The 22,773-nt window shown below is 32.2% G+C and overlaps 1 protein-coding gene across 5 annotated transcripts in view; it reads right to left on the bottom strand.

Annotated features, from left to right (window-relative positions):
- Window positions 1-21,510, bottom strand: part of LOC106463145 (septin-7-like) — a 63,259-nt gene extending 41,749 nt beyond the window's left edge. Inside the window, exons 1-2 of one of the 5 annotated variants that reach the window (XM_013923139.2) lie at window positions 21,350-21,510; window positions 20,216-20,248 (exon numbers count right to left, since the gene is read on the bottom strand). Coding sequence is in view for 4 of the 5 variants with exons in the window: in XM_013923135.2 (XP_013778589.1) it covers window positions 14,842-14,916 (75 nt within the window). In the remaining variant the exon portion in view is untranslated. Of the gene's footprint in view, window positions 1-14,695; window positions 15,022-20,215; window positions 20,249-21,349 lie in introns of those variants that run through there. The other 4 variants (XM_013923136.2, XM_013923138.2, XM_013923137.2 and 1 more) reach the window with 4 other exon arrangements.
- Window positions 21,511-22,773: the final 1,263 nt, after the last annotated feature.

Here is a 22,773-nt window from a genome sequence, read left to right on the forward strand (position 1 = left end):
AAAGGGCGAGCATGTTTGGAGGGATGAGGATTCGAACCCACGACCCTCAGATTGCGAGTCGAGCGCCCTAACCACCTGGCCTGAGCTGAAGATGTACGGTATTCTTGCTCTTTGATCTGATGTCCAACAAGAAAACCAGAACTTCCTGTAAAACACAAGTTCGGGACTGTTAAGGTGCTTGTAACCACCAGTTTTCAACAAGAACTATACTTTCATTATCAAGTTAAGTGTGCATCTACGACTATTTTGGAAATGTTTAATTTTTCGTCAACTCGTAGTTTGGTTGCAAAAACACGACGTAAATTTAAGATTAAAGATGGTAGCACATGCATAACTGTGACGTCACAATCAGTACGATAGTCGCCGTGCTCTGCTCAGTATTCAGCGATTCTCGATAGAAATCACCGTGTTATTTTCCCATTTTTTTACATCATGAGATCATGCCTGTGAAATTAGTGACTACTTCAATCATTACAGATGTAGCCTCCCGAACACTAAATGAAAGATTTTGATCTTTCGAAACCAATCACAGCGCGTAATACAAATCATATTGGCGTGCAGGCATGTTAACAAATCAGCAATTTGTGTTTATAGCAGCATAACATTTGGAGGCACTACAGAATGATCATTTCTTTAATATTTCGTCTAATTCAGCGAACAATTTTTTGTTGTTGTTGTTGTTGTTCAAATGTTTTAAAAAGAATACTAACGAATAATAGTACAAAATATAACTTTTTAAGTCCAGCACAGTAAGCTTAATACCACCCAAACCACAGGTTGCAGATGAGTTATACAGATCCAAATCCGATTGACCCTTAATTTGAATATATGCATAAACTTAAACTACAGCTGTGCCGGACCGAATTTTAGCTTTTCACGAATATTGTCAAAACTAAGTCAGTTTCTTTAAGCTTGAACTTAGCCGGACCTGTAGATGTTTCTTTTTTCTTCGGACTGGGATCCGGCCGGAACTGTTTGTTTGCAGTTAAGCACAAAGCTACCCAATGGGCTATCTGTGCTCTGGCTACCACGGGTATCGAAACCCGGTTTCTGGCGTTGTAAGTCCGCAAACATACCGCTGTATCATTGGGGGATCGGCCGGAACTGAAGCTGAAAAATCTCCGAATAATTCGAACCTAAAAAAAATCATGTCCAAACTTTTATTTATTGTAAATACTGCAAGTCGCCCGAAACTCACTAAAAGGAAATGGGGAGAGTTAGTGAGAGAGAGAAGGAAAGAGATTTGCAAAACTCTCACAAAACGATTAAAAGTGTCCGCTTCATTGAATTACTATTTTTATGTCTCCGTGGAGAGACAAACTGTTTTTCTATTGTTTCTTTTTCTTCTAAACGCTTTACAATCGACCGCCATTCCTTCATTTTTTGGTGGATTGACTTTAAACCTTGACCCAATACGCCCAAGACACGTTTTCCTTTCGTTTTTTGTTTTTTTTTAATTTAGGCCTTATCAAGGATTTTATGGGGTTAAAAGGTCAAACAACCCACAAATGTGTATTTTGGGCTCCTGTGCAGTCATATTCATAGTTACCAAAATAAGTGGTAACAAATATAAATTTTCATGCGCCCAACACATTCACATAAAAAAAAAGTTGGATTTTCCTGCTTTGAGTCTTTTTAGAGAGGTTATAGTTCACAAAAAAACATAATTTGGGATTTTTTTGGTCAATTACTCGGCTATATTCTGACCAACTGACATGAAATTTGGTACAAAGATACCTTCTTGCAGGTCCCAAGCAGTGGTACAGACAGTTTTCGATTGTTCTGTTCTTCAAGATTTTTTGGTGTCAAAATGGGCCTTGTTGGGATTGCGTGTCGGAGACATGTTGCACTCGCTCGCGAATTTGAGCCTCTTTAATTTGTTATGAATCAATGTTACAATATGTTCAATATTAATAAAAGAAGAAATCAAATCAGGGAGAAAGTAATACAGGAGGGTTTAGCTACTAATGATCAAACTACTAACATATACCAATAACGAATATACAACTCGTCGAGCTTAACCTATAACTAGACACCATCGTCCAAAACCATTACTACTCGAAACCAAACATCAGTTTTTACAGTTCTGTGTAATAAAATAACTGCGTCCTCTTAGTAGTACTTTTTAAAATCGAAGGTGTTGGTAACTACAAGCTTATACTTTACTAACCAGAAGAACAAGCAAGAAACTTCAATAATTAATCTTAAAAAATAAGGCCATTATACCAGTTATGTTTTAGTTTGTCATTATGTCAATTTATGGTGTATTACAGGCTTCAGTACATTTAGAGCGCATGATCTCACAAACACACATGTCCAATACAGTATACCGACGATAATATTAACATGAGAAAAGGTAAATACAATGCTATATGTTATAACTTTTCATTTTAAATGAAACACATAACTCCTAATCTTTAACACTGCACCCATTCAAAGAGCACGTTACTGTTTTAAACATACAGAAATGTAATACTGTAGATGTTAAATAAATGCTTTTTATTGCAAAATTATTGTACATAATTCTAAGAAATAGTCATGTCATAAAAAATAAAAAGGCGTTTTTGAAGTGCTTTTAGACACTTAAAGAATTGGTATAAACATTAAAAGTTAAAGGTCACATTTAAAGTGTGACTATTTTTTCACGCAGAAACTAATTAGTACGTAGTTTTCAAGTTAAATGTATTTCAAAATCATACTGTGTTACAATGAAAGTAATCAAGTTATAATTAAAGACTAAAATGCGTTGTTTCTGCAAAGAAAAAATTCAAGTATGAAGTTACTAAAGCATGATGGAAACTAAAATTCCGCTTGAATGCTCTTTCAACTGACACTAAACAACTACATCATCTCTAAACTACTTCTAAATAGTAAACTTAAAAGGTTTCATATTTCTACTGCAGAATGGCATATACTTGATATATTTTGATTTTAAAAACTCATCTATAAGTACACTTGATGTATCATGTAACTGTTTTCTTACTTGTTGACAAAAGGTATAGATTTTTTAGTAAAGAAGTATTTCGAAAAAGTCAGTTATGATCGTTGAACAAATAAGCTTAAAGAATAAAAGACGTTATGTCATTCAATTATGACTCTAAAAAGGGTCAAATTTTCAAAAAGAACGCCTGTATGTGTTGACAGAAATAGTTAACTTATACTTGCCAAATACAAAGTTTTAATAATTTACGTCACAAACTAAATAAAAAAGAAAATTATTTTTTCCTCACGAGCACTTTAAAAAATAGATAAAAAATAACTTATTGTGTCAAGCACTAAGGCACCACACAGACATGACACCACATCAAAAGTGGCAAAGTAGGCTTAACTCGTTTTAAGCTTAGGTAAGTTGCATTGCTTTCGCTTTTACGGCTCCACACTGAAGTATCTTTATCAAATGCATCACGTGTTAAGTTTGGCAAGTTCACGAAAGTTTTGGCTTTTCTCCAGATCTTCAAAACTCTTATGCCAATTAGAGTTAAGATTACCCCCCCCCCCCATATTGGATTAATATTAACGTCACTTCTGAAGTTCTTTCTAGTATACACGCCTCATAATCTTAAGAAGGTCATAGTCGAGAGAAGAGGTAACCTATATATGGTCTCATTGTACGAATTTTTTGTTCAACACACGTAACGAGATATCTGTTCTGAAAACTACTTCTAATAAAATATTTTGTTTGGTTCAGATGTATAGTCCTTTACTCATAACTAATAATCTAAAATACCTTAGATGTTTGGATAACATGGAACATACCATCACAATTAATTATCCATTATTATTCAGCGCAATAACTGATTTTTTTCCCCACCAAAACACGAATTTTAGTGAAGAAAAGATGATGTAGAGGTCTAATCTATTCTTTGATTCGCTACTACCGCTACAACAGACTAGTTTCGCCGAATTCACGGTTCATTAGTGTTGCTTTAGAAGAGCGAAGAAAATAAATAAAGTAGGCCTCAGACAGAGTTGAAATGTGTGTAAATTGTTTTGTTCAGATATATGTTTTTTACTCACCACTAATATATTAAAATACTTGTGGTGTTTGGATAACATACAGTCGCAATTATTATCCTTTATTCGTCAACGGCCTAAATGATTATTTGTATATTTGACAATTTCTTTTCTTCGCCAAAACGTGAATTTCATTGAAGAAAAGATTATCTAAGTCAAACAAATTGCTTACATTCCATCACTATATAAGGTCTAGTTTATTTATTTGCGCTTTTCCAAACAGCAATGAGCAGTAAGTTCGGCGAAACTAGTCGTTTGCAGCAGGAGTACCAAACCAATAAATAGATGAAGGCCTCTACATGATATTTTCTTCACTGAAATTCACGTTCTGGTGAAGAAAATAAATTAAGATATAGATAATGTTTCTCTAACACTGTGCTTGAAATACGAGTAAACAAAGGTATAAAAAAATGTTTTATTTATTATCATAAACATGTCTGGTGAATAGTTTAATTTAATGCATCGTGAACAGCTAAGTTCACAATGAACTTCCAGGCTATATCGCTACTATCTAAAGCAATTAATGTCAACAAAATTAACTCTTTGACATGTATATCAGTAGCTTATTTACTCAGGATTTACAAAAACGAAACACATTATTAAAAGTTTAACTTCACGCAATATCAGCTTCTTTCCGGGTAGATTTTTGTTTTACTTGCAAGTCAAAGGTTATATATATATAATTCCCTACAAGCCGTGTACCATTCCAGTAACCAACTTGCCTGTGATGACTCATTCATTCCTGCGAACAGCTGCCCTTTTTTAAAACATCGCAGACATGTTTTTGCTTCGAGAGATGTCGGATTTTCTATTTAGTCACCTGGTATTCACGAGTCTATGCGTGTGACGCCAACGTATGCATAGCATATTTAAGAATATTTGCTTAAGTTCTATAGTGTAGGTCCTATATAAGATTAGTGTTATTCGAGAAGTGGCATCCTTACGTTATGGCTTGGGACAACTATAAGACATGACACGACCCAAGTCACATTCACAAATCTCCTTAATTAACATCACAAGTATGCTGATCATACACAAATAGCATAATCATAGTCTCCATACACGTAAAATGATCAAAACTGGTCAAAATGTAAAGCGGGAAGACTAATGAGCATGAAATTAAAATAAAAGGAAAACGAAAAATCCACAAGTCTTTTCCAATAAGTTATTTTGAAGGTTTACAATATAATAAGCTACTTGTACGGATTCAACTGAATACAAAATAAGCACTGAATCGGCACTCCTTTAAGGTTACGTATTATTGTAGTTTACTCTTAGAATTCTACTGTTTCAAGCTGTTTGAGAAGTGGAAAAGCTGGTTAGATGTTTATTGAAGCCGACCTACAACAAATTTGGCTTTTTATTCTAGTTTTACTGGCTGTCTGTTTTCAGCGTTTCCTGTGAAAAATTCTTAAGCCTAAACGTCAATGTTAGTACGCCGGATACAGACACTATATACACAATGTACATTAAATATTGGCCTCTTGCATAATCTTAAGTAAAGAAACACATTTTCAAGTATGCAAAAAGGTTCTTGCAGCATTTAATAGAATAAAATCAAGCTCAATCTGATCGTAGTTTATCGTGTGTCGTAAAAGCTTGATGTTATTATTTCGTCAACAGAAATTACGTGACTAGTTTCATTAATGAATTACGAAATTACACGTATACATATCTGAATACATAAAAGAACAAAGCTTTGAATTCTTTGGAAAGGCACGCGTCGAATTTCACCTTTTAAATATGCTACATCATGTTAACGAGCGCAAGAGTAGGTTTAGGGCACGTCTAGTTCACTGTTGCAATCTATGACTCAACTATAAAGCAATTATTTTATCGTAAATCGAGTATTCAATTTACCAGCAATATAAAATAAACACTTATTTATTTACTCAGTCTTTCATTAAAATTATACATATCATACAAATATTGAATTGTCGCTTGTCGTTTATACACATATTATACTGAATACTTACATTTTGCGATTTATTTTTGCATAACAGCAAACAATTATGACCGTGCATATGATCTTCATTTTACTTCTCTAAACCTCATAATAAAAAAACCACAAGGAAAACTTATGTTCAGACACCAATACAATTTCATTGGTTCGAATACAGTAGGTCGATCTTTTTCTATTTGTAGTTTCAACTAAATTTATCATAATATAACTTATTACGATAAGTTTTTCGTTTTACTTATGAGAGCGAACACTATGGAATTTGAAAAAAAAAAAAGTAACAATATTGTTATAACCAGAAATGCAAATATAAACTTACGCTATTTTTATTTGCTTTTTCGGCCATGACAAGGTTCTGTTTTTCTTTAAATTCTGAATGTAGAACATAAAACGATTAACAATAAAATATCAGTCGTTATAACAGTTTGTGCTGTTAGTAGCGGGGATTACAAAAAACAAATGAATACTCGTTTTGAGTTCAATTCACCTCCAGTATAGATATATCCCCCACACACTTCAACTATCATAGCAACTCTTCAGTATGTGCATTATAGATGCTTTTAATCCGACTGTCAGCTCAGTAAGCAATGCCACAGTGTCGTTCGTCTGATTCAGCTATTTAAATCAAAGAATATTCACATAAATATAAAAGCAAAGGTAATTATAGCTCAGGGAAAGGTGGGGTAAGACGGCCGTCTTAACGTTTTATGCTTTCACTAATTAAAATGAATGCCATTTCCAGTTAAAACAAAAACTGAGGGGCACAGACCTTTTCTTATATATTAAATATATATATATACTTGTAATGGTTGGGGTCCGTTTTACCTATAAGATAGAATAAAATGAATCCCAAAGATTGGGTAAAATTCCCCCATCTAACTTATAAAGCTAAAATTTAAAATAAACGCTGCATTTAGCAACTGCGTTTAAAATCAATTAAGCCATCATTTAAATTATTCGGCAGGGATCGGGAAGACCATGGCATTGTCTAGGGCTAGGCAATTGCGCCAAAAATATGGTTAGTGGGTACTATTGTAGGGTAATGACTACATTGTGGCCGAAGCCTATTGCGGAAATATACGTTATTAGGAGGTAAGACGGCCCCGCGAGTTGGGGAGGCGTGTTACTTTAAGCTACTCAAAGAGCTATTGCACGTTATAAGAAACTAGTGAACTTGAACAGTTGTTTCTTTTACATCATATTGGATTGTCTATAGTTCCTCATTGTTGAAATTCCCTGAAACATCTACTTTGTAACCATAAGAAATATTAAATACTTACCTTAGATCAAAGTTATTTTAAAAGAAAAACTGAACTCACGCTTTAATCATTCACATTCGTGCCTGTCCAACAGTATGCACATATATGGGGTCACGTTAGCATTGATTACATAAAATTCACTCTAGATTATAACACATCATAGCTATGTGGAATATAGGAGTGACCATTTTACCGAAGGTGACCGTCTTATCTCACTTTCTCCTATCTTAAACTACATTCATCATTTACAAGAAGGAGGTATAGCTTCTCCCTAATTCAATTCATTAAATTTGAAGTTAATATTCAACATGAACGAATACATTTCCAGGCTGTCGGTCTGTTCTATTTCAACTTACCCATTGTAATACACTAGAACTTTTTGTTTGTTGTCAAGCGCAGAGCTACACTACGAGCTGTCTATGCTCCGACAACCACGGATATCGAACTCTCGATTTTCAGCGTGAAAAGCCCTCGAATTTTCCCTCGTCTAAAACAGTTCTGAGCGTATATAGGAATACAATTTATATTGTAATTCAGCTCAAACTTAAAAACTAAAAGACAATCGAAACATCATGCTTTCCGACAAATTCATTTTACTTTAAGTTCCAAAATTCCTTAACTCTGTTATAATCACATCTATATAACAGCAATTTGAAAGTGGTATTTATCTAACTTTGTTCCGACACTCGTTTGTTTGGGGAGAATTATTTGTATTGTTACAAGCTAAAATATGTTTTTATTATCTACACCTTCCTAGAAAACTGATATAGCGTACAACTGAGACACAACAGCTTATAACTTTACAATTATATAATCTATGTCTTAAAACAAGTTAACGACCCAGGTCCGCACACATGGGTCATGTATATATAGTATGAAATTGTTTCGAAAGTTAATCAATTAGCATATTCAGTAATGCTAATCAAATCGTCATCGTGCTTTTTAGCATATAAACAAAAATAAACTTACAACATTCAAGAAAAAAAATACTTTCGAGCTGGTACCTCACAGAATGCCAAATGTCAGGCCCATTTAAAAAATATATATATATATTTCAGGGGGATTTATCATATATGGTTCATATACTTCGTTTTTCATCGAAACATTTTTTTTTCGTGGTCCACTTCTCAGTTTTTATCAAACAATAATTTGTATTTTGGAGGCCCAGGGAAAAATGACCCAGAAACTTTTGTTTTGACAGCATTGGCGTGGTGTTTTATGCGACGATAAGCATTAGGATGCTAATTTAACCAACGAGAATCAACTTAATTGTATATATAGTGATTTTTGTACTTTATTCCCCTCATTACAATTTTATAATATATGTTTCAGCAAAGTTTTTGTCTTTGAGATATCCGTGGTAAATATTTAGCTCATACTATTTCCTTTAATAATGTAGTTTGCGATTTCTTTTTATAACACCAGTTCTATGTCATCATCACACAACTGTCAAGTTCTTGAATGCTGTAAAAGGTTGTTTCTATAACAACCGATGCTGCAAAATCGTATACAGTTTACTGTTTCCTGAGGTTTTAAAAACTACAATGCTTCAAGGTAAAGTGTTACGATTATACAATTAAAAATATAATGCACAACCTGATACTAGAACAAAATATCAGCCATTTTCTTTACGTAGTTGCCTAATTCTTATTTTAATTGTTAGTACTAAAAGGGAACTTGGAAGATTAGGGACGAAAAAAATTCAATAGAGATAGTATTCAACAGCATCTTATTTAAATACACAAGAAACACGTTTTTTACACCAATTTTAGTTCAATGAGGTTAACGGAAACAAGAACTGGACGATTTATTTGGTCCCGAGAGTGTGCTGTTGTGTATAAAAAAAAGGTTTTGCATATGCAAATACGATTACAACAAGCCATTTTATCATGTTTGACTATTCTAACTATCAGATAATTTCAGGTACATTGTGATTCTATTTTAATACTTTGAATTTTTTTATATGATTATTAGAAAAAAATCAACTCCTGAAAAGAGTAAATAAACTTCGGTATTCCCTCATCATTTACCATGATGTCCAGTTTTCAATGTTTGAATTAGTTTTAACAGAAAAAAATCAACTCCTGAAAAGAGTAAATAAACTTCGGTATTCCCTCATCATTTACCATGATGTCCAGTTTTCAGTGTTTGAATTAGTTTTAACAGAAAAAAATCAACTCCTGAAAAGAGTAAATAAACTTCGGTATTCCCTCATCATTTACCATGATGTCCAGTTTTCAGTGTTTGAATTAGTTTTAACAGAAAAATATCTTCATAAAGTACTTCACAACATATCAAAGTAATGCATATGGAGGAAGGATTCAAATATGAGGTTAAAGGTCAAGAAACCCACGGAATTATAATGAAACAAAACGATTCAGTAGAGTGAATATATGAGGTGAATTTGGCCTATTTAAAGTGTTTTCATCTATATAGCTTTCATTAATTCTTGTTACATGTTATATAAAGCATAAAATGAATTTTATTTCATTAAATACTGCCTTTGGGATCATAAAGGTCATTCTAAATGACTACTTTATTATTGCTCTTGTTTTAGTCTCTTTTTCTTATATTCTTTTTTTTGGGGAGGGGGAGATTTTAAATTTTGTTTTATAAGTTAATATCAAGCAAATCCACATACTGACTTTGTTTATGCAATATATATAGATAAATTATTATTATCTCTAAAAATAAACAAATAAAAATTATTAATATACAAATAAAAAATAATTAACTGACCTCAAAGGAATCCCCGGATGAAGAGAAATTCATTTCATGCATTACTGAATATGAACAAAATAAAACAACCATATACATGAAAACACTTCTAAGATGGACGAAATTCACCTATTCATAGTGCTATATCGCTTTGTCTCATTATGTCACTATGGGCTACTTTCGCTGTGCCCATCTCAGGTGTCGAACCCCAATATTTAGCGTTGTAAGTCCTCAAGTTTCCCACTGAGCGACTGGAAGACAAGATACTACTTGAGTACTAAATCTGATATTGAGTCTCTGATCCTGCCAGTGCTCTTTGCAAGTTTCAACAATGATTTATAGCTGCGTGAGAACAAGCTCGTGTGACAATAAATTCAAATTGGTTGGTCTCTATACACATTTCCGCCATGTTAACTTTGATTACGCTACAATGAAGAATAATACTTTCATTAATATTTAGCCTCTATACATAAGAATATTCTTAAACAAATAAATCACAATGGTTACGTAGTGTCCATCTTTACAAAAAAAGGGCGACGAACTTGCTCAACAACAGAACTATAGGAAACACTGTTGCGTTAATATGTTCACATAAAAACGTGAATAAACTACTGAATTTAAGAATTTTCATGCCTAATATTTTTCGCTACAAAATACACTACACCAAAAACATGTCAATTATTTTGTATTAAAGTATCATATTCAGACTTTTTCAAGCTTTAAACAAAAATCTGTCGACAAGCCACACCTTGGTCGACGACTCATCAGCAATTCAAATGTTTTGAATAGAGAATGTCCAGCTGTATGTGATTCTCAGAAATCTGGAGTAGGCGCAGGCCATTCTAACTCATCGTTCAGTAATCTATAGCATGTGAATTACTATATGTATGGAATCTAGGTTGAATTTCACTCACGTTTTATCCTTCTCGAAATCACAATTTTAACGATGAGAGAATAAAGAAATAGATATGGTTTGTTTGTTTGGAATTTCGCGCAAATTACACGAGGGCTATCTGCGCTACACGTCTATAATTTAGCAGTGAAAGACTAGAGAGAAGGCAGCTAGTCATCACCACCCAACTCTTGGGCTACTCTTTTAACAACGAATAGTGGGATTGACCGTCACATTATAACACCCCTACGGCTGAAAGGGCAAGTATGTTTGGTGGGACGGGGGTTCGAACCCGTGACACATGCCAGGCCCAATAAATATGGATTAATCGCACAGAAAATATAAACAAGTGTTACAGAATTGAACTAATCTATCAGTTTTGTATGCCGCCCCATGAAGATATGCTTCTTATATGTATCTCAAGAACTAGAACCTTAAATTTGTCTGTACGTTGTAATACCTGAATTTATTATGATCAAGAGAAACTACAAAGTTAAAATTACTTTATTCAGAATTAAAGCGACGATCCCATTTTAAAAAGAGTTTTAAAAAATAAAACCTAAAATATCACAACTTTCTTGTCACTAAAAACGACCAAGTTTCTGCGAGTCGATTTCTGAAGAGTAAATTGGAATTGCGGTGTTCCGGCTGCCAATGCTGATGGATATACGACCCCAACTGTTCACTGAATATGAACTTCTGTGACACGTCGCTCTATATCTGTTTACATTTAACAGAATAGCCCCAGGACAAACTTGGCAGCTGAATATATTGTTACAGCAACAAAGTTTACTGTTTCACAAATATATACGGTTCAAAAGTTCACGCTTGGGTGAACTTTCCAATTTCACAAAATCAGTTAGCAAAATTAAATTTGTGTTTTATAGCTAATTAGTTAGTTAGTTACACCAGCTCTAATTTAGTAGTTCCCACGTTTCCAAAACAGTTACTCGGATATAAAGATCATAGATACTTATGTTTCGCTACTGTGATGCCCTGAATTCTTACTTGTTGTTTTGAGGTGATCATTCGGACACGTTTGTGCAAAAGTATACGTTCACCTTACATCTCGTTGATTTTCAGTAAATACTAACAACGAAATTACTAAATGACCTTATTTAAATTTTAAATATCCGGAATATCACCGTCATTATATGTATAATTCTAGAATGCAATATTGTTAAAGTCTAGCGACGATTATTTACAAAAAAAAACACAAAAAATGATATCGACACATGATTGTTTTATGCAACCAACAGTGGCCAATGTAGTTTTTAATTGTTTTCTAATTTTATATAGAATCCATTGTCAATTTCATGTAAGTGAAATATATATATATATATGTGTGTGTGTGTGTGTGTGTGTGAAGAAATAATTAATTAAACGGATATTACTCAATATACGTGGAAATTAAACCGTGCGTCTACTTACTGTATAAGTGCACGCACAAAATCAAATTCTCTTCTAAAACCAAGGTCTGACCAAATGAACCTTTTAACAGGTGAAGAGGCAAATATCTTATCCGATATTATTTCAGACAATTCAATATATAATGTTACTGAGAAAAAAAAAACAGTTATTTAAGTCGGATAATTAGTATATCCCCCAAAAAATCAGGCTGACGGCCAATTCGCAATAATGATGACGTTTGTACTCGTCAAATTATTGTTATAATTTTGTATTATGATCATCATCTAGTACTAAAAGTTGCACCTTTTATCTTATTTTCTGCTGAACTTGGTAAAAAAAGAAAATCACTCTGACAAAGAGTTTTATCTAAAATGACACTTTCCCTGTAGTGCATATATACAACAGCTTTTCAGGTTCACCTGTTTTCCAATTTCTTAACAATAATGTTTAAATAAGACAAAACTATACAAAAAAAAAACAGGAATTTATGCAAATCCTGATGTTTTGTTTTAACTTATTTAAGCAATAAAATATGCAATACAACATGGAGTCCCATTCCTTTTAAAAATTCGTGCTTTTTTGAACAATTTCTTCAAAGAATAGCCACAACAATAGTAATACTTATTTCAAATTCACTTTATCTATAATTTAGAGGTATATCTATTTTATAATTACACAAAACTGAAAAATCGGTTGTTCAGTACAAACAGTTTTGTGAATTTTGTAAAACTAGAATTACAATTTTTAACCTGAACGGCACTTACGTTGCGTGGGCGAAACAGCCAAGCCAGACACCCTTAAGATTTAAATACAAGCATTTCTAGTTTTAGATTACCAACCTTTAGAACACCCAATGCCACATCAGCTTTGTTTGGCTTTTTGAACCAAATATTGGATTGACAGCTTTTCTTATAACGCACCCTTATATCAAAGTTTAGAGCGTGTTCATTGGCACCACGTTTCAAATCCTGGGCCCTTCGCTCCACTAGACAAGCTCTGGCCCTATTTAGCAAAACAACTAATACGTTAGGCCAAGCAACCTAAGGTATTTTGAGAAATATGTAGTATAAAGTATAAGGTAAAATAACGAGTTTTAGTACAGCGCCACCACTACTTTTTCTTTCACCTAAAAGTTCAGAAGAAAAGAGTTGTGACAAAAATGTGTCAAGTCTGAAGCTATATAAAAGACCCTCAAGGTAACTCGGCGGTAAGTTTGTGGGCTTATAACGTTAAAATTCAGGATTCGATATCTGAAGACAGAAGCGTCTTGCTGCTAAATTGTTTTTTTTTGGAGGGCACAGTCGAAAAAAAAGTATTTTCGTTATAGATGGTAGTAATGGCTGGAGACGGCTTGAATGGGTAATGAAGAAAAACTGATGATGACAAAACCTTGTCGAAACGTTGTACATTTGCTGTTATGTTAAACTTATATTAAAGTTTTTCTTCATTACCCATTCAAGCCGTCTCCAGCCATTATTAGTCTCAAAGTGGGTTCCTCGTCATCGAATTATAGATGGTAGGTTAATAATAATCATACAAATAATAACAAATGTGTGCCTTTTACCACTTCATATTATTAAACTTCCACTGTTATTTTGTTTAACTTATTACCAGTTTCTAATACAGACAAATATTTTGAAGTTTATACATGGATATAGGACTATTTAAAAAACGAGCAGAAAGCTTTTGGGATATGGGAAGGGGAGTGCCCACCAGTGGACTGTGTGCAGAACGCATACATTCCATTGTATAGCTGTGCGCTTAAACAAATCAAACAAAGCTATATTAATAAGAAAACAAAGCACGCGACGTAGTAGATTTAGTGCCATCTAATACGGGTGTCATTCAAACCGATAAAAATGTCTCAATAATACTTTAAAGTCGCTTCAAACATGAACAAGCACAGTAAAGAAAAAATACAGACTGGAAATGTTCATATGCGTTCAAAATATATCTGAGCAACAAGTTTTAGTCTGGAATTTAGCAATACACTGTAAACGGCTCAAACACAGAAGCTTTGTGCATTCCAAATAAAACTGTTCTGATGTTTTATTGTCATCAACAGACCGCACGTTAGTGCTCTAAACCTCTAATGACTTACCAATAAATCAGCAAACAAAAAGCTATATAAATTAAATAGTTATAAGTCTTGTTAGCAGTATATCGTTAACATGAGGATACCCAACTGATAAATCCATATATTTTAATCGTAATAACAAATATATTAAAAAACTGACATCGCATACTCCTAATTAGCTCAATTATTCCTGGGTCAAATTTTAGTTCTGATTCTATACTTTAATCCCGAGTTATTTGTAACAATCATTTTAAGGAATTAAATAGTTTGAATCATATGGTACAGTAAAACCTTGAAAATAAGCAAAGTTTGTTATATTAATAACTGAGTGCAAAATACTATTTATAATAAATATTTTCACTTACTGTTTGATGGAATCCAATATTCACAACGGGTGATGACATGTGGGAGAAAAGTAAAAAAAATAAAAAAATACACAATTTAACAACAAAACTCGTACGATGTATCTGCACAATAACTAATATGAAAATTTACAACATAATATACATACAAAAAAGGCTATTGTACTTGTAAAGTGATTCACTGACACACGCAAAGAAACAGCTCTGGCACAAGAGGAAACCATACACACATCTGACACTACAGCGTGCTCTGTACATCCACTCCACCCCTAAGGATGTTAACACAACGTTAAGGGAGTTACTTGTAACCAATCGTTATCTTACAAAAACACACTGCTTAAAAAAAATCTTCCTTTTCAAATTATGCCATGAACATACGATACACCATATGTACATAAAATCAAGTTCTTCTATAGGGATAAATACTATACATACATACATAAAGTGCAAGTAAGGAGAGAAACATTTCAAAATATCCAGAAATAATACTTAAGATTTCTTTAAGCCGTGATTAAATAACATCACGTTTGAAATTGATAGCTTAGCTTAAATATACATTTTTACATTTTAACGCAACTGCATAAACCCATTAAGCTATAACAAAAGCTCTAGAAACGTGGGTATACAACCAATGTCAACCTGTGATCAAATGAATGTTGAGTATCTTAATTTATCAAAAATACGTTGTTGATACTGCGGTCAATAGCATTCAAAAAGATAGGTAAGACGGGCTTTCTCCATTTTAATATTTTTTTTTAAATACCTTTCTTGTTTGTTTGTTTTAATTCTCATATTATTAGTTAATAATATTCTGACAGAGAAAATCACTATTAAATTAGTTCAATTTTAACGGGATTTAAGTTAGGTAAGGCAATTTACATAACTGTTGTAGTATACAGGTTTAAGTGGAAATCCAAATACACGTGCGCCGGAGCAGGTCCGGCAGACCGGGCAGCAGTCTGGCCAACATTTTGTCACAGTAACTGTAAGGTTTTTAAAACTATAACTTGCAATTCAAAAGTTGCCTGACCAATTCAAAATTGCTTCCTCCACCCCTGATATACCAAAGATGGTATTCAGTAATGTACTAAAATTTTTGGAAACCTACTTCCAAAGAACAAACTGTGTGGCTTGTTCTATGGAAACAATAACTGAACATTCTCTCCAACTTCTTACTTTGTATAACTATACTAAATGCCACAGAGTAAACTGTGACCAACAAATGTGTGTGTTACATATTTAAGTTGATGATCTAAGTAAAGCAAAATATATAGAATATTCAAATCCTAATGTTCTACCTCTAGTCACACAACTACCACATTTGCCACACTAAGTTACAAATGACAACAGTACTAATAATATGAAATAATTCTGTCTTATGTATTATTTTTTTTAGATAATGAAATCAAATAACAAAATCTCTCATGAAAGATGTTGCACATCAGATCTTGCTTTCTTACATTTTATAAAGTAGTTTAAAAGAAGACATGTATGAAACATCTGTAGTTAAATCAGGAAATGATAAACTTATTTGTTACAAGATATTTCTTGACATAAACTATTCACAAGAGCATCATTTCTGTAAACCTAATTTACTTGCACTACATGACAGAAATAAACTTTCACTGAAAAACACCAGCTCTTTACCTGCCAATGTAATAAAACATTCGACAATGAGAATATATAAAAATTCTAAATTTATAATTTTTTCCTTATTAGAAAATAATAATCATTTAAATATTCAATTAATGAAACGGTAGAAACACACTTTGATATTCATAACGGTTATATTAAAACTTTATAAAATGATGGCTACGACAACTTTTCTCTGTTATCTGGATGGACTGAAGTCATACAGGTTTTTTCTAATGTTAGAATGTGATTTAAGAAATATAAGAATCTGAGCTTGTAAGGAGCAAATTTGTGCTATCCAATTTGATAAAAGTGTGACCAGTATGTTTAGCAACAGCTGAATGAAATCAGTAGAACTGTGCACTGTACATTTCTCATCTAATAAATATCTACATATATAAATCAAACATGGGCTTCAGAAATGACCAACTAGTGGATGATATCAAGTGAAATTTTCAAGATGACCTCTAATAGTTCTGTGTTCCTCAGAGTCATTATTATTTTAAACAGTTCAGAGGATTGGCTTTAACATTAAAGTACACATATTACTTTAAAATTTAGAGCATGTTTTATTAAAAACTTGTCAGATGCAGTTGATGTAAGTCCATAACAACAAAAATAGTGCCATTCTGTAAATTCACAAAAAGTTTTTAGGTTAATTAAAATTTTGTTTTACTAATATCTGCTAGTATTCTTAGAAGAGCACTGTGAAACCCAGAGAAATACATGTTTTGGCAAGGTAGGAGTTATCTTCAGCTAAGACAGTTTCTTTTCTAACAAGGTGGCCTCTGGATGTTGTGGAGGCAGTATATTTGAGTGTGTTTAAGAGAAAACTTAACAACTATATGAATGATAAGGGCTGGCTTTAAGGTTTTAATTAATTTAATTGTTTTATTTAATAGTTTTAGTTTAGAGGATGGGACAGCCAAGATGGACCAATAGGTCCCTTGTTGTCCCTAAATATTACGTTATGTTATTACAATTATTTTATCAGAAAAGACTAGATCAAAGGTACAATTGTTTTAAGTATATAAATAACACTATATACATTTAAAAAATATTATTTGACAGATTGTGCAGAGATTGTATTTTAAATACATCTTAAGCTGGAGCTCTTTTGGCATAACAAAAAATTCTTAATCATCCCTAAATCTGATCAACTCTATTTTAGAACCTAATTTCAATTTTTTTTTCAAATAATAAAAACCAAGAGCACTTTAAAGTCAGAATACTTCTACTTCATACACAGTACATAAAAAAAGGTATTTTTTGTATTTGCTATGGAATTTTTTATTCAAAGAATTCATAAACATGTAGCACCAGATATTATCCATTACCCAAGAATAGTAAACTGTATTAATATCATTTAATTTATTGATTGATAATGATAAATAATTAGTGAAAACAAATTAAAAGGAGTATCATAAGTAAAACTTTAATGTGCAACATTTAAAACTGAGAACTTAAAAGGAAATTATTATAAGGAACATTTTGCAGAATTAGCCATGGTACCATACCTGTAAAAATGTACCTTGTAACGGCAGCTGCAAATTACAGTTTTAATAATTGAATAACACAAATACAGTTCAAGCTATATAATATCTAAAATGATGTAACCCGTGTTCACATATGGGTCTGTGTTTATTTTTACCTCCAGAAACCTATTTCTCTGTAATTTTAACTAAAGACTGTGCGAAATGAAAATTGTGTTTTATATTAGGCTGACTTATAATACAATATTAGAGCTGAGAAATTAATTGATTAAGTGTCAGGCTCATTAGTCAACTAGATTCAACTAATTGATTATCCTCACATGAGACTTACAGAGTTGGAATCAATGAACATAGTAATAATCAGAAACATTAATTTTTATTACTTGACTTTTTTTTTAAGAAATGATGCTCATAAATAATTGATTATATCAAACAATTGAGTTAATTACCCAGTCTACATAAAATAAATTTTAAAAGAGCATTCTTATATTTATGAAATAGTGTAGTTTCCTACAGATAATTTTACCTTTATACTTGAACTTAACTGTTAGATTTAGTTTGATCAGAAGAGTTCACCTCTATGTGTAACCACAATGTGAGGAATTCTGTATCTGTAATTGGTGTTTTGTTAGGTTGTTAGATTCAGTGGATTAGCCTTTGTAGATCATTGTCACAACATGTATGTCATCAGAAGTAAGATCTTTCTGGGTAGTATTCTTATTTTCAATTGATTTGGCTACATGCAAGAGGATTAACAATGGGGCTAAAAACTGATATTAATATACCCACATTTTATAATACCATCATACGTTTTGATATGTGCAGCAAAAATCCACCAATGTTTTAAGTCAGGAAGAAACTTATTTGCAATGCATATTAACAATTTTTTCTTATTAAGAAATTTGACTAAATGCACAGTATTATTAAATTGTGGTTATAAAAGATACCTGTATAAGAACATCTAATAGAGCTCTATTTACCATCACTTGAATACTGGTTAAGTAAACATTTTAGTGTGTTTACCAGTCCATACAATTGCATTCTTGCACAAAAGTTAGCCTTAAGACTATTATCACACAAACAAGAGGATTAAGGTGGCAACTGTTAGTTATTGAAACTAAAACAGTAATCATAAAAAAAATATTTGTTTTACAATATAATGCATGATTCTGAAGAGCTTAAATGGCAAATACATTTCTGTATCTCAAAGTTTCTATCAAAGAACCTATTCCAAGGTACGAGTTAAGTTTGAGATACATTACAATTACGTACCTTGCATACAAGTGTAGTATACACTTGGAAGTGTTCACATATGATACTCAACAAAAGATGCCTGTGCATCTCTGTTTTTTCTAAGAAAAAATTCTATGATCTGATAATGTTGTACATGCACGTGTGTGTTAATCGGATACCTGATGCCTGACAGAAAAGCCAAGAGCTTCTACATGAATGCTGGTTCGGGATTGTTAAGCACTGAACAAATTGAATATAGGCAGCAAAGGAAACTGAGTGAACACAAACAAACAAAATATTTATTCACACTAATGTCTGGAATGTTGCCAAATTGCTGGCTGGTTTCTAATTTGTGTGACTATAGTATGGCTGCTGAGGTTGATAGAACAATAGGAAAAAAAAAACTTTTCTATCCACGTTGAAACCTTAATAAGATATCCCACAAGTCCATAGGTTACATACTTCAATCAACAGACATTTACATACAATTCATCTCAAATTTAAAATGAAGTACAAGTAGACAAATCATCATTTGCAAGTAAAATATTTTTGAGAAATATATGAAGATATTTCAAAACTTGTCAAATTTATGATTCTACATGCATACAAACATAATACTTTACAAAGCTTAAGAAGTATGCTGGTATAGTTCTTAAATAATACTAGACAGATGTAAATATTTAAGTATTATTCCATGAGATGTGCTTACTTAACAATTTATGCAAGACAATCCTTCAAAAAGATACCCATTTTTCATTGTTTATGCCCACAAATAATTCTGTAGAGAATCTTTCAAGAATTTAACATCAAACTGCTACAGTACATCCAATGATGGCTAAAAACAAAATTTGTGGTACTACAAACCATTAAAAAAAGTGAACATCTGTCATGACATTTGACATGAAAATATGACACTTATTACATTTGTACTTTATATTTAAGACATAAATATCAATCACTAAAAGTCTATGTTACAGACTACGTAAGGTTTATTAATACCATCACCAAACAACCCTTTCCTCCCCCTTGCCCCACTAAGTCACACATGCACACACATTTTTTATTGTAGATCTGCTAATATTTTATTGCTACCTAACCTTATGGTCTATGTAAATGTCAAGAAGTTTATGCATCATATAAAGATAAAACTACATTAAGTACTCACCAAAACGTCTACTGGAAGAGTAGTTGGGATAGTCTGAAATTAGGAAGCAGGAGAAATAGTTAGAAGAATAAAGAGTTCAGAGCTGGTAAAAAATTATATATTAGTACTGGAAAAAAAAGGTGTAGAAATAAATGACCAATAAGCTCAAATGCCAAAAGCAGTATAGAATCATGTATTGGAATTGCTAACAAAGTAACCTTGAAAAAAATGTAGTCTCTATTTCATTGAATCATCTCCTTTCTCTTGTAAGTTACAATGAGAAATTGAGTAAAACATTCTGAAATCACAGATTTTGAGGCCTTTGAAAAAAATTAGAATAGGGTAAGTTTTCAACCCTTATAAACCATAGTCGAAATAGAAAATTTCAACTTCTCAAATTTATGGGGGACTAGTAAATTCTTGGAAAGAAAATGTTAATGTAAAATTAAAAAAATTTTCAGCTGCAAAACAACTATTAATTTCAAAAAGTCAAATGATATTCAACTAAGTTAGGAACTGGGGGCTTTATATAACACACTTGAAAAATCACTAGAATGTAGACAGAGAAATTTACTGATAATCTACTATTGTAAATGGTTCAAGGAGTGCTCCAGACAGTCATAAGTCAGTTAGTTTCATTGTGTTGTTAGCAAGGTGATGGAATCTATTATTCAAACATTTATAAAAGCATCATTAAAGCAGGCTAGCATGAGTTCAGGACAGGGTGCCTTACCTCACTGATGTTTCTGCTTATTAAAATAAGAAGAACCCATAGATACAGGTGTAATGCATCTTGATTTTCATAAACCTAAGGCCTAAAGGTGATTAGTAATAACAGTATTAATTTTTATAAGTTAGTTAGATCCTTAATGAAATTGTGGTGATTGTGGATAAAAACCAGGTTTGTATTAGAAAGCGCGCAGTGGTATTAAAATAAATTATAAATCATCTAATAATATTTAAAACACTACCAAGGATGGGCCGGCGAATAGCGCTTTTTATAGCCTGTGTTACTAAACATTAGAACTTTAGACAGTTACACTGCCATTGTCATTGTGTCAGAACACAGTGCGGCGACTTATATCTGTTTTACTTTTAGTGTTTACTTATCAATACTGTTAATAACATTACCTTAAATTTAAAAAAATAACTTACCGTTTTTATGCATGATTCTAATCTAAATGTTGATTGTCCACCTAATATTAAATAAGGCTACGTTATTAATAACATGCTAAGACTAGACCTAAACCATATACACCAAAGACGGTGTGAGTCATGTCTGTAATCTCGTCAGAATGGAATCAAATCGATAAGCTTTTTACAGTTGCCTAGCAATGAAAGCAACGCACGTGACGGTTCTAGGGCTATAACTTAAGGTGCGTGGGTTGAGCAAAAGAGGCTGCTCCCGACTGTCACGTAGTTTTGTTTACAGTGATCTCCCTATTTATTCTGCAAAAGTGTAAAAGAAACATCTTGAGAAATATAAAATAATTTTCGCAAGACCTAAGAAAAAAAGGTAAACATTAAATACAAAAAAAGAGTAATTGTTATTCTATGCTATGTTCTGACCACATCTTCTGTGCGAACACAATTGTTTCTGCAATAGGTTGATCTGGTTGCATCATCTATGAATTCAGCGAATAAGTATTTGTTAAACCACTATAATAAAACTTTAAACATGTGATAGAACAAGTTTGTGAATGAAAAGATACAAGACACTTTAAGTATAAAATGTATTCAACAGGTAGAGAGCTTAGAAAGGTTATCCCAGGGTATCAACCTCTTAAAAACATTACCTGAGGAAAGAGAAATAATAAGTTATACCGATAAAATTATAATGTTCATTGTATTAATCGAAACAATATTCTACTTGCCGAAATGAATAAAAACAATTATCATTAATAATTGTGTATATGATATTCTGACAAAAGATTATTAAACACAGATAATCAGAAAAACACTTCTGTTCCGAGTCCCACAATAATCCAGATTTGATTTCTTGTTACGATTCCAAAAATATTATCTGTAACTAGCACTATGGTAGTTGGGTATAAAATGCTAAATCCAGGTGGTTGTACATTCCCAATACTAACAAGATAAAAATGCAGCTGGAAACAGCATATTAAAGATTTGGGGAATACATTATGATTCATTTGAAAAAATGGTTAAGCGTCGAGATATTAAGAATTCTTTATTTCTCATTGATACAGTCAGAAATTCAGTATGAAATTTTAATATGGGGAGGAACCTGTGCAACTACACTAAAGCCAATTGTTTTGTCCCCCTGTGACTCAGCGGTAAGTCTATGGACTTATAACTCTAAAAACCGGGTTTGGATTATACCCGTGGTGGGCACAGCACAGATAACTAATTGTATAGCTTTGTACTTAACTACAAATAAACCAACTATTTTATTATAGAACAATATTATAAAAAATATAATATCATATAGTAATAAAAATGAAACAATTTATAATAAGCATATTTTAATAAAATATTCCCTGTGAGATATTAATTAATATATATATAGGATATTATTATTTATAAAGAATATAAGTTATTACTTACATATAAAAAAT

The sequence above is a fragment of the Limulus polyphemus genome, unplaced genomic scaffold (genome assembly GCF_000517525.1).
Source record: "Limulus polyphemus unplaced genomic scaffold, Limulus_polyphemus-2.1.2 Scaffold1334, whole genome shotgun sequence".
In the NCBI taxonomy this organism is placed as follows: domain Eukaryota; kingdom Metazoa; phylum Arthropoda; class Merostomata; order Xiphosura; family Limulidae; genus Limulus; species Limulus polyphemus.